Source organism: Empidonax traillii, unplaced genomic scaffold, assembly GCF_003031625.1.
Source record: "Empidonax traillii isolate 1590-97213 ecotype Southwest subspecies unplaced genomic scaffold, ASM303162v1 scaffold1748:size104815, whole genome shotgun sequence".
NCBI lineage: Eukaryota > Metazoa > Chordata > Aves > Passeriformes > Tyrannidae > Empidonax > Empidonax traillii.
In genome coordinates, this window is record NW_020956941.1 from 70948 (window position 1) to 82755 (window position 11808).

At 56.6% G+C, this 11808-nt stretch overlaps 1 protein-coding gene and 1 non-coding gene across 3 annotated transcripts; both read right to left on the bottom strand.

Moving 5' to 3' along the window:
* Nucleotides 1-87: 87 nt before the first annotated feature.
* EEF2 (eukaryotic translation elongation factor 2) lies at nt 88-9747 on the bottom strand. Of its 2 annotated transcripts, none has more exons than XM_027908567.1 (15): nt 9601-9747; nt 8341-8555; nt 7151-7332; nt 6854-7065; nt 5884-6062; nt 5519-5624; nt 5150-5263; nt 4866-5004; nt 4067-4262; nt 3628-3881; nt 3004-3116; nt 2570-2923; nt 1645-1827; nt 1215-1347; nt 88-520 (listed from the first exon to the last, which is right to left on the bottom strand). In XM_027908567.1, the coding sequence occupies exons 1-15, from the start codon at nt 9601-9603 to the stop codon at nt 327-329; spliced, it is 2577 nt and encodes an 858-aa protein (XP_027764368.1). In that variant the 5' UTR covers nt 9604-9747; the 3' UTR covers nt 88-326. The 2 variants fall into 2 exon arrangements, with proteins under 2 accessions (XP_027764368.1, XP_027764367.1); XM_027908566.1 differs by having other exon boundaries at nt 3004-3111; nt 3623-3881; nt 9601-9721.
* LOC114070938 lies at nt 5394-5462 on the bottom strand. Its single transcript, XR_003573982.1, has one exon. It is a non-coding gene; the product is annotated as a small nucleolar RNA SNORD37 (small nucleolar RNA).
* Nucleotides 9748-11808: the final 2061 nt, after the last annotated feature.

Sequence of the window (11808 nt, forward strand, 5' to 3'; positions counted from 1 at the left end):
TTTTATCTCCTCGTTTTCAAGCGGCCGTTCTGCAGCGGTTTTTTTTTTTTGTTGTTTCTTTTTCGAGTCAAATAAATACAGAATTGGGCAAATCTAGTGGAGATGTTTTAGTTACAATGGCAAAGATGAGTCATGTGCAACACAGAAACCTATAAGGCTTGTTTTTTTTTTTTCCTCTCTTTTTTTTTTTTTTTTTTCTCATTTGAAGTCTCGAATCGCTATTAATTAACAAGATGGTGCTCACGGGCGTCTCTACCCCCCTCGGCAACGGGTGGCAACGCTAATTAATTTGTTTTCCCCGTTCTCCCAGAGTTCCATGAGTGTAATTAGAGTTTGTCCAGGAAGTTGTCGAGGGCAGGGATGCCTTCCTTCAGCCCTTTGCGCTTGCGGGTCTCGGCCACCACCTGGCAGGGTCGGCTGGCGCTGTCGAAGGGGTCCCCGGGCAGGATCTGCCAGTGGTCAAACACACACTGGGGGAAGGCCTGGCCCCCCGTGTTGGACCTCAAATCTGCTGTGAAACCTGGGAGGAAGGAGAGGAGATGTGAGGTGGGACAGGAGTGGTGGAGGTTTGATGTCACAGCCAGTAAAACCCACGCCCCGGGTCACCAGAGGAACCCAGAGTAGATCCTGAAAGCCTCCTGAGATGCCAAATACAGCTGCAACAAGAGGTGGGGATGGAGAGAAGGGGGGTTTGAGCACCTTCCAGTGCCTACAGGGGCTCCAAGAGAGCTGGAGAGGGACTTTGGAAAAGGAATGGAGTGACAGGTCAAGGAGCAATGGCTTCCCACTGCCAGAGGGCAGGGTTAGATGGGACACGGGAAGAAATTCTTCCCTCTCTGGGTGATTGATGAGATACTGGCCCAGGATGCGCAGAAGTGTCCAAGGCCTATGGCAGGGAAGGGGATGAGAAGACCTTGAAAGGTCCTTTCCAACCCAAAATGTTCTGCAAGAACAAGAAGAAACTGCCCGAAGTCGCACCAAGGGAGGCTTAGGCTGGATATTAGGAATAGTTTCTTCTCCAAAAGGGTGGCCAAGTCCCTGCTCAGGGCACTGATGGGAGTCTCCATCCCTGGAGGGATTTAAAAGTTGTGTGGATGTGACACTTCAGGGACATGGATTAGTGGTGGCCTTGGCAGTGCTGGGTAAACTACTGGACTCAGTGATCTCTGATCACTCCCAAGGCTGGCCCCAGGCTCCAGGACTGGCACACTCACCAAAGGACTCGTTGACAGGCAGGTAGGCCTTGACCACAAACATGGGGGTCCCGGCCACCTGGGTCTCCTCGAACACGTGGCCACGCTTCCTGTTCAACACTCCGTAGATGCCACCAACCACCTGCTCTGGGCACTGCAAAAGAGAAGAGCCAGGACTTTAAACTCCCTCCTCACCTTGTGTTCCCCCTCGACCCCTCAGTTCTATGTAATCCAGCAGTTTTCACACTGGGAGAGCGAGCAAGTGGAAATGTGGGAATCCTGGGATGGGTAAAATGAAGGGGGAGAGGGGAACTGCTCCGAGGAGACACAACTGTGTCCATCACACCAGAGAGCTTGGACTCTGCTGGAGCCTCGACAGCAGCTCTGGGATCTTACAGGAAGCAGGGAGCTCCCTCCCTCCCTCCTGCTGTGGGTGACAGAGGCTGCTCACCTGGATCTCCACCAGGTAGATGGGCTCCATGAGGCGGGGCTGGGCGGTGAGCACGCAGGCGTAGAGGCAGCGCCGGGCCGTGGGGATGATCTGGCCGCCGCCACGGTGGATGGCGTCGGCGTGCAGGGTCACGTCGTGCACGTCGAAACGCACCGCCCGCATGTTCTCCTCGCACAGCACCCCCTGGGAAAGCAAAGGGAGGGGTAAATCAGCAGCTCAGGGTACAGTTGGTACCCCCAGACAGGAGATTCCAGGCCTTTGGCTCTGGGGAAGCAGCTCCCAAAGCAGGAAGCCCACCAAGGAGCCACTTGGCCACTCGACCTCTTTGCCGAGGGATGGACCTTCAAGCCTTCAAAAGTTGGACTTTTGGGTTTTGTTGGCATTTCCCAACCCAAGGATTCTGTGAAGGACCAGCTGGTCCCACCACTGTGGCTCCTCAGATGTGCCTGAAGCCACTTTCAGCAGCATCCTCAGAGACCAGCTCTGAGGATCAAGCCAGAAGAGCTGACACATTTATGGTGCTGAAACTCCCAAGTATCTGCCCAAAGAAAACAGGGATTTTTCGTCCCACTAATGTGACAAGAGTTGCTGGCTTGGGATCTTTTTTGGACTGAAATTAACTTTAAAAATTATACAGGAAAATTCATCCCTTCTGTCAATGTTCCCAGTCTACCTGCCAACTTATCTCTGAGTCCTCTCCTGTCCATTTCTGAAAAAATAATTATTATAATTAAATGAATTATAAATTATTTTAAAAATATTATATAAGCCTTAACAGGGATCTGGCCCTCAGAACCCCTTTCCTTTCCTTCTGATGCAAGCTGTGTTAATCACCTGGACAGCTCCTGTCCCAGATGTTACATTTTGCTGTCTGAAAAGCACAATAACCATTTAAAACGTGAAGTTTGTGCCACCCGGCCCTCACCTCCTTGGTGGCCCACTGGAACCCGGCCACCACGCTGTCCTTGATCTCGTTGAGGTACTGCACCCCCTTGGTGATGTCGGTGAGGATGTTGGGGCCGGTGCCGTCGGGCCCAAAGCACCAGATTTTCCTGGCCTCGGTGACGTCCCACTCGTACTTCTCGGCCAGGTACCGCGCCCGCTGCTTCAGCTCCTGCCGGGCCGACACCTCGCCCTTGTCGATGTCCTCGGCCAGGCCGTCGGGGAAGGGCCGGGCCTTCATGTACAGCCTGTTGTGTTTGTTGGGGGACTTGGAAAGGCACATCACGTTGGACTCCTCGCTCACCGTCTCGCGGTAGGACACGACGGGATCGGATTTCTGAGGGAGCAGAGAGCGGCTGTGAGACACCCGAGGGCAGCTCAGCGACACTCACCCCGAGCCCACTGAGCGCTCCCCACCTTAATGGGGATGCAGGCGTGGTCCTCCTCCAGGTCCTTCAGGCAGATCTCCAGGTGCAGCTCGCCGGCGCCAGCGATGATGTGCTCCCCAGACTCCTCGATGATGCACTGCAAAGACCACCAACAGCAGGTGAGGCTTCAAACTGCACCACAGGCAACACTCTCATCTCTGCTTTTTGGGTTTTAGATGCTCCTTCCACTGATCTGGGGGTGGTACAGCACCAAGGTGCAAGGCAGTGCTTTGGTAGCTGGGACCAACAATCAATGCAAGACTTCCCTGACAGCTCTGCCAGTGCACCCAGGACTGGAGATCAGGACCCGGGACAGGAGATTAGGACCCCCAGTGCACCCAGGACTGGAGATCAGGACCCAGGAGAAGAGATTAGGACCCCTAGTGCACCCAGGACTGGAGATCAGGACCCAGGAGAAGAGATTAGGACCCCTAGTGCACGCAGGACTGGAGATGAGCTCAACTGATTAGAGCACGGTGGTCGTAACACCAAGGTTGTGGCTTTAATCCCTGCATGGATCAGCTGGACTCTGACCCTTGTGGGTCCCTTCCAACTCGGAACATCCTGTGAAATTCCTGTGGAGGCAGCAGGACCTCCTGGACACTCACCTGCACCATGGGGTCGGACTTGGCCAGTCTCTTCAGCCCCTCCACCAGCTTGGGCAGGTCGGCCGGGTTCTTGGCCTCCACGGCCACGCGCACGACGGGGCTGACGCTGAACTTCATGACCCTCATGTTGTGGGCGTGCTCGAAGGTGGTGATGGTTCCAGTCTTCACCAGGAACTGGTCCACACCAACCAGCCCCACGATGTTGCCGCAAGGCACGTCCTCGATGGGCTCCACGTAGCGGCCCATCATGAGAATGGTCCTGCCCAGAGGGAGAGGTGGTTTAAGGGAGGTTGGAAAGGGCAGGAAGATCCCACCAGCAGCACCCCAGAGTTCAGAACAACCTTCGAAGTCCATAACCAAGCACTTCAGAGATGAGAAGTGACCCAAAGCAGCACCAGAACACCCAGCCTGAAGCCCAGAGCACCCCCCCAGGCCAGGACCAACCTTTGAATTGGCTTCAGGTACAGATCCTCCTTCTTGCCAGGCGTGTAGTTTGGTCCCATGATTCTGACTTTCAAGCCAGTTGAGACGAGACCAGAGAAGACACGGCCAAAAGCGTAGAAACGTCCTTTGTCAGAGGTTGGCACCATTTTAGAGATGTACATCATCAGGGGGCCTTTGGGGTCACAGTTCTTAATGCCTGGGAGGAAGAAGGGAGAGACCAGGTTAGCCCACAGTTGTTGATGTAAATGGCATCACACCCTGTGAGCCCACAACCCCAAATCCCAACAGGAGACCTTCACCCACTACTGTCCCATTCTGTGGGGTTCTGTCCAAAGCACTGGCCAAATCAGAGGGGAAGGGGGAATGGCTTCCCAGTGCCAGAGAGCAGGGATAGATGGGATACTGGGAAGAAATTCCTCCCTGGGAGGGTGGGCAGGCCCTGGCACAGGTTGTCCAGCAAAGCTATGGCTGCTCCATCCCTGGAAGTGTCCTGGGATAGTTGAAGGGGTCCCTTGCCTGGGGCAGAGGGTGGGACTGGATGACCCTCAAGGTCCCTTCCAACCCAACCATTCTAGGATTCCATGAAAGATCACCAAGAGAAGTTTTCAACAAATCCAGGCTCAGCTGGAGCCTCTGGTTACTCCCCATGTCCTCAGCCAGCTCAGTCCTCCAGAGCAGAGCTGAGAGCCACCAAGCCCGTTTGATCCATGCAAGAAAACCTCCAGCCTCCAGAATTCCAGACATGGAGAACAAGGTGGTTCCAAGGCCTGTGGGAGCTCTAAGCAGCAGCTCATCCTACCTATGGCAGCCTCATCGTCGGGGGGGCCCTCATAGAGCAGCTCACAGCGGTACTTCTGGGCTGTGACGGGGGAAGGCAGGTGGATGGTGATCATCTGCAGCAGGGCATCTCCAGCAGGCAGCCACCGCCTCATCACCGCCTGGGCAGGGCACCAAGACCCAGTCAGAGCCTTCACAACCCGCAGTTCACCTCCCCTTGCTCCCCCACCTCCCACCTTCCCACCCAAACAGGTTGGCACAGCTGGAGCAGCACAGCTCATCTGCTCCCCACGACTCAGGGCTCACCTTCAGCAGGGGTTTGCCCTCCTTGTCCTTGTCCTCGCTGTCCAGCTTGATGTCCAGCTTCTCAATCAGTTTTGCAGCTTCTTCCTTCTTAAAATTCATGATTGCATCGAAAACCTGCAAAGACAGCGTCGCCGTGACCCAGTTTGGAGCAGAGTCTCTGCAGGGAATTTCCTGTGCTCACACCCCCAGCCTCCCTCCAAGGGGACTCAGCCAAGCTGCCCCCACCCCACAGAGCAGCAAGATGTGTCAGACAGTGAAATTTCTTCAATCAAACGAGTCAGGTCAAAGTGAAGAAATTTTCCATCATCATGCACAGGAAAAATGGGAGAGCGGGAAGCATTAGCCAGGGTGGGACCCTGAGGAGCTCACCTTGAAGATGGGGTCAAGGATGAGCTGGCAGAAGGTCCTGGGCAGTTTCTTTCCATCAGGGCTGGTGGCAGATTTGCTGAATTTGCCAGTAGCAGGATCAAAGTATCTGGAGAGGGAACGAAATCAGGCAAATCTCAAAGCTCAGCTCAGCTCCAGACACGTGGCTTGTTCTGCCTGCTCAGGGCACACTGAGCAAGTGCCACCCTCGTGCCTTCCCCCCCTCATTAAGGTTTTCAGCCCTCACCAAAACGCAATTAACTCCTGTTAAATCAGGCACAACCACACCCTCCCTCCCTCCCTCCCTCCCCACATTCTGCAGCGCCAGGCTGCAGCCACGCGGAATTCCAGTCGCAATCCCACCTCACCTGTCTCCCCACAGCTTCTTCATCATGTCCTCTACTTTCTTGGCACGCTCAGAGGGGCTCAGCTGGGCATCTCCCTTGGCAGCAAACTTTGCCACGTACATCTCAGCGAACTGCTTGAGAGTGAAGGCCCAGCCGTGCAGGCCTGAGCCAAAGCCCACGGTGCCCAGTACGGGATCAATCTGAGGGGGAACAAGAGAGCTGGGTTAGAGGGTCAGCCACCTCCATCCCAAACAACATTCCAGTGTGAAGATGGAGCTTCACCGAAGAGGTTCTGTCACAGGGACAGCTCTGCAGCACAGAACTACACTGATTTTCTCTCACTCCAGCCAGGTGTGCACTCAGACAGCTTAGTTCAGGTGCAGGAAAGATTCCCATCCTTCCCAGGGAGGATTGGGAAAACAGGGACAACTCCAGCACGCAGGAGCAAAACACAAGCTTCTCCTCAGAACTTGTGGCCAACAGCCCTGCTCCCTTCCCAGGAACCCACCAGGAGCTGGGGAACACCTCCTGGCTTTCCATTCCAGGAGCCAGCCAGGGGAGAGAAGCTGTGGAGGATCCTGCATCACCCACCACCCCAGAAGTGATGGGGGCAAAACAACATCGCTCTTTGTGAGGACAGGAAATCGTGGAATCACAGGATGGACTGGGAGGGACCTTAAAGCCCATCCAGTTCCAACCCCCTGCCATGGGCAGGGACACCTTTCACTATCCCAGGTTGCTCCAAGCCTTGTCCAACCTGCCCTTGAACACTTCCACAACCTCTCTGGGAACAATCCTTTATTTACATCCTTTATTTGCTCAAGCCTTGAACAGATTTTGGAGGGAAGCCAACAAGAGCCCCAAGCCACCACAGACCTGGGGAGCTGAGGCACCTTTTGATATCCCACTCTCACTCCTCCACACGAGAAAAGAATTCCTGAGGAGGAGACTGCTCCCTCTCCCCAGGGTGCCTCACCCCAAACCCACTCACCATGATATTTCCCATGGGGCCGCTCTCTCCCTCTCCATAGGTGGAGATGATGACGTTGACGTTCTCCACGATGCGCTGGAAGGTCTGGTACAGCTCCTCTGGCTCCAGCTGCAGCTCCAGCAGTGCCCGGTCCATCTTGTTCATCATCAGCACGGGCTTGATCCTCTCAGCGATGGCCTGACGCAGCACCGTCTCTGTCTGCACACACACGCCTGCCAAGCACAGGCAATGAGTTATCCCTGTCTCCAAACTCTCCCAGAACACGTTCCAGCCACGCAGGGAGGCAGCAAAGCTTACCAGAGACACAATCCACCACAACCAGGGCGCCGTCGGTGACGCGCAGAGCAGCCGTGACCTCCGAGGAGAAGTCCACGTGCCCGGGGGAGTCAATCAGGTTGATCAAGAAGCCAGAGCCATCCTTGCTCTGCTTGATGAAGGCCAGGTCGTTCTCAGAGAGCTCATAAAATAGGGAAATAGCTCTGAAAGAAAGGAATAACTGTTAAAATTATTATCTGTTATTCCACTCTAATCCTGAGGAATGTTTTATCCCACACCAACAGCTGCCACGGCTGGACGTGGCACTCGGTGCTCTCTGGTCTAGTTGGCAAGCTGGTCAAAGGTTGGAGTGGATGACCTTGGAAGTCTTTTCCAACCTAAATGATTCTGTCTGGGTTTAAGGATTCCCTGAAGTGTGTTCCTGGGAGGTTGGTGTGGGAGAGAACCGGAGCACAGGCTAAAAAATCTGCCCTTCCTGAGTCATAACATCCTTCATGAATCCCAACCTCCTCCATGAATCCCAACCTCCTCCATGAATCCCTGCAGTTTCAAGCACCCAAAGAGGATTCCACTTCTTTAATAAAGAATTCAGGCTTTTCACACCAGTCCCAACCACCCTCTCCATCCCTTTTCAGGCCCCTCACAGTCCTCAAACCCTCTGTGGTGACAAAGCCACCAGAGATGCTCCCAAGACTCTCCACTCCACATCCATGGGACATCCAGCAATCCTGGGGCTAAAATGGGAGGGTGAAGCTCCTGCTTCACATGATTTCCCAGGAATCCCTCAACGACTGACCAGAAGCCAACCAACACTTGTCATGGCGACAAAGCCACCAGAGATGCTCCCAAAACTCTCCACTCCACATCCACAGGACATCCCACAATCCTGAGGCTAAAATGGGACGGTGAAGCTCCTGCTGCACATTTATCTCCTCGGAACTGTTAATGATTGACCAGAAGCCAGCCAACAGTCATCGTAATGACAAACCCACCATGAGTCTCCACTTCACATCCATGGGGACATCTAAAATGGGAGGGTGAGTGATTTCCCAGGGATTCCTCAAGGACTGCCCAGGAGTTAATCAACATTTGTCATCTTGCTGAAGACCCTCCCGAGCACGCGCCGAGCTCCTCAACCAGCCCGGAGCAGCCCACCACCTCAAACCCTGGGGGGAATCTGAGCTCAGGGAGGGCAAGGGGAGGGAGCTCACGTGGATTTGATGGTGATGCAGCGCTCCTGCTCGTCCTTGCGGGTGTCGGTGAAGCGGGTCTCGCCGGCGCGGGCCGACGCGATGATCCCGGCCTTGCACACCAGCGAGTCCGTCAGCGTGGACTTGCCGTGGTCCACGTGGGCGATCACAGACATGTTCCTGATGTTGGCCTTCTTGTCCATGATGGCCCGTATCTGGTCTACTGTGAAGTTCACCTTGAAGGGGGGGGAGAGAGGGGTTTTTTGGGGTTTGTTGGCATTCCATGGAATTCCAATTCCCACCCTAAATGCTTCCTGTGGTCGTGGTGACACCGGTGCTGCCCAGGTGACAGTGTGACCCACTGCAGTGGGGCTGCAGCACTGACCCCTCTGGGCCTCAGGGTCTAAAAACCTGAGGTGCCAGCAGCTCCTGGGGGCAAAACCCCCTCAAAATCGAGCCCAGGGGAGAAAAAAACCCCTTTAAAACCAAAACCCCTTTACAACCAAAACTCACTCAAAACAGAGTCCGGTGGGGTAAAAGCCCCTCAAAATGAAACACAGGGGGCAACCTGTCACCTGAAGGCTGGAAGTAAAACAGCCCCAAAATCGAGCCCGGGGGGAGCAAAACCCCCTTAAAAACTAAACCCAAGGGGCAGCCCTCATCCTAAACCGAATACAGGGGGTTAAATCCCCCTTAAAACCGAACACAGGGAGCCAGCTGTCACTCTAAATCTGGGGGTAAAACGACCCTAAAACCGAACGAGGGGGCAACCTCTCGCCCGAGTGGGCAAAACCTCCTCAAAACAGAACCCATGGGGCAACCTGTCACCCCAAACCGGAGTCGAGGGGGGGCAACCCCTCATCCCAAAACGAACCAGGAGGGACAAACCCCCTTTTAACCTGAACCCGGGGGACAAAGCCCCCCTCCAAGCGCGCCGGGGGGGGGGGGGGTGGTGACGGTGACGGTGGCGGTGCCAGCCGGGCCCGCAGCGTTACATAAGGCAGCGCCCGCACCGCAGCGCCCCGGCCCCGCTCCGCCACATCAACGCGGCCGCTCCCGCCGCCCTCAGCCCCGCCACCTCCCCTCGAGGAAAAGGGTGACACGTCCCCCGCCTTGGCGTCCCCATTGCCCCTCACGACATCCCCCCCCGCCCCTCCCGCGGGAGGCCGCACAGGCCGCATCGGGCGGCGCGGGGCGGCGCGGGCGCGGCATCGCCGGCGGTGCGGGCGCTGCGGGGGCCGCCGGTGGCGGCGGCGGCGGAGATGAACGGCGGGGGCTCACCATGTTGGCGGATGGCGGCGGATGCTGCGGGGCGGGGGGGCGCGGCAATGGCGGCGGCTCGGCCCTGTCTCGCTGGCGAGCGCAGAGCGGGCGGAAGAGAGCGCTGACGTCAGCCGGCCCCCGTCTTATAGGCCGGGGGGCGGAGCCCGCGCGAGGCGCCTGCGCGCCGGGGCCGCTCTGCCCGCCCGACTCTATGGTTTGGAGGGGTGAGGGGATGGTGAGGGGGGTTGTGGGGTGAGGGGGGAAGGAGGGGAGGGTTGATCCGCCCCGCCGGGCACGCGGGTTGTCACCGGGGCTACACCCGCATCGCTGTACCGATGACAGCGAGCGGTAATGAGCGCTCGGCCCTGCCGGGTCGAATCGGGAGAAAGTCCCGGCAACGCTCTCAGTGCGGGGAGGGCCCCACCTAGGGTGACACCCGAGCGGCAGGCGAGCCCCGGAGGGGCTCACAGTGAGGGCCGACAGGGCTGAGCCCGCTGTCAGCCCCGGCACCGGGAACCGGCAGCGGGTCCCGCCCTGGCCCCGCAGGGTCCCCGCATTGCGCACGCGCCGGACGGGACGGGGATAACGGGGGCGCCGGTGCTTTGGCGCCTCCTGCTGGAGGGGAGGACCAGGAGGAGCCCCGGGATGGGGGGCCCGTGATGGGGGTGACACCCCCGGAGAGCTCCGTGGTGGGGAGGGGGGGACGGACACGATTCTCCAGCTCCACACCGTCAATGTTTCTGGGCAACCTGTGCCAGGGCCTCCCCATCCTCAAAGCCAGGAATTCCTTCCCAATATCCACCCAACCCTGCCCTCTACCAGTGAGATGCGATTCCCTGTGTCCTGTCCTTCCATCCCTTGTCCCAAGTCCCTCTCCAGCTCCTCTGGAGCCCTTATAGGTGCTGGAAGGGGCTCTGAGGTGTCTCCAGAACCTTCTGTTCTCCAGGCTGCACATTCCCAACCTCTCAATCTTAATTCAATCCACTGCCCCCACACCGCCCCAGTGGCAGCTCCCAAATTCCCAGCACGTTCCCAGCCTGTCTTTGGCAGGCAGGGATGGGCAGGACAGTGGTGGAGCTGCACCCAGGCTGGATTTGGCTCTCCTGGTGTGACAGGATGAGTTATCAGCCACTGGGGTTCCCATAGCAATTCCCTCAGATTTTTAGCACCAACCCTGGCTTTTGCCAGCCTGGAAGGGAAAACTGGGGAACATAATTAACATATTGGTCTGCCTGGGAAACTGTTAATTGCCTTTTTGTTTAATTATCGTGCAGGGTTGACGACGAGGAGGAGAAAGTGCTGGAAAACCTCTCCCAGTGTTTCCTCCTATATCCTGGAGTTACCCCCTGGTAACTCTGCCTGGAGATGGAGAGGGTACAGGTGTGCACCTGCTCCTTTAGAGCAACCACATCCCAGGGGAACTGGGAAAATCCATTGGATTGGGGAAAAATGATTTACATCACAGAACCTCCTGAGCTGAGAGGGTCCTAAAAGGATCATCCAGTCCAATTCCTGGCCCTGCACAGACACCCCATCAATCCCACCCTGTCCCTCAGAGCGTCATGACCCTCCTGAGGAAGCTGCAGGCTGCAATGTATTATAAATATTATAATATTATATCTTAAATATATAGAGAATTATTATTAAAAGGAGATTTTTAATACACGATTAATGCTAATGGGTTAACGTTGCCACGGAGCAGTTTTGGGCGATGAGAGGCCTCTCGTTCCCTGTGGGATTGTGTCCCAGTGGAGGGAATGTTGGGGGGCATCGAGGCTGTTCCACAGTGTCCCTCCAGGCTCTGGCAGCTCCAGGGCCTTGGATCCAACAGGAAAACACGGGATTTGCAAGTTCAGCTTCGAGCAGAGGCTGCTGTGGGATGAGGAGGATGAGGAGGGAGGTGTCTTTTGGGTCCTCCTGGCACAGCTTGAGGCCGTTCCCTCTCCTCCTGTCCCTTGTTCCCTGGGAGCAGAGCCCGACCCCCCTGCCAGCTCCCCACTCCTGGCAGGGAGTTTGCAGAGAGCAAACCCACTGTTTCCTTGGATTTTTCTCCAAACACCAGCGAGGGGATCGGGTGGTCCCCTATTTGGGGACAAAAGTGTCCCTGGGAACCCTGAGCCAAAGGGACCCCAGACTGAAATATCAGGAGTGGGGTGCAGGAAGGCCTTTCCCCAGCCCCCCCCACCCGGGAACCAGGACACCGGGGGACCCTTCCCAAGCCCCCCA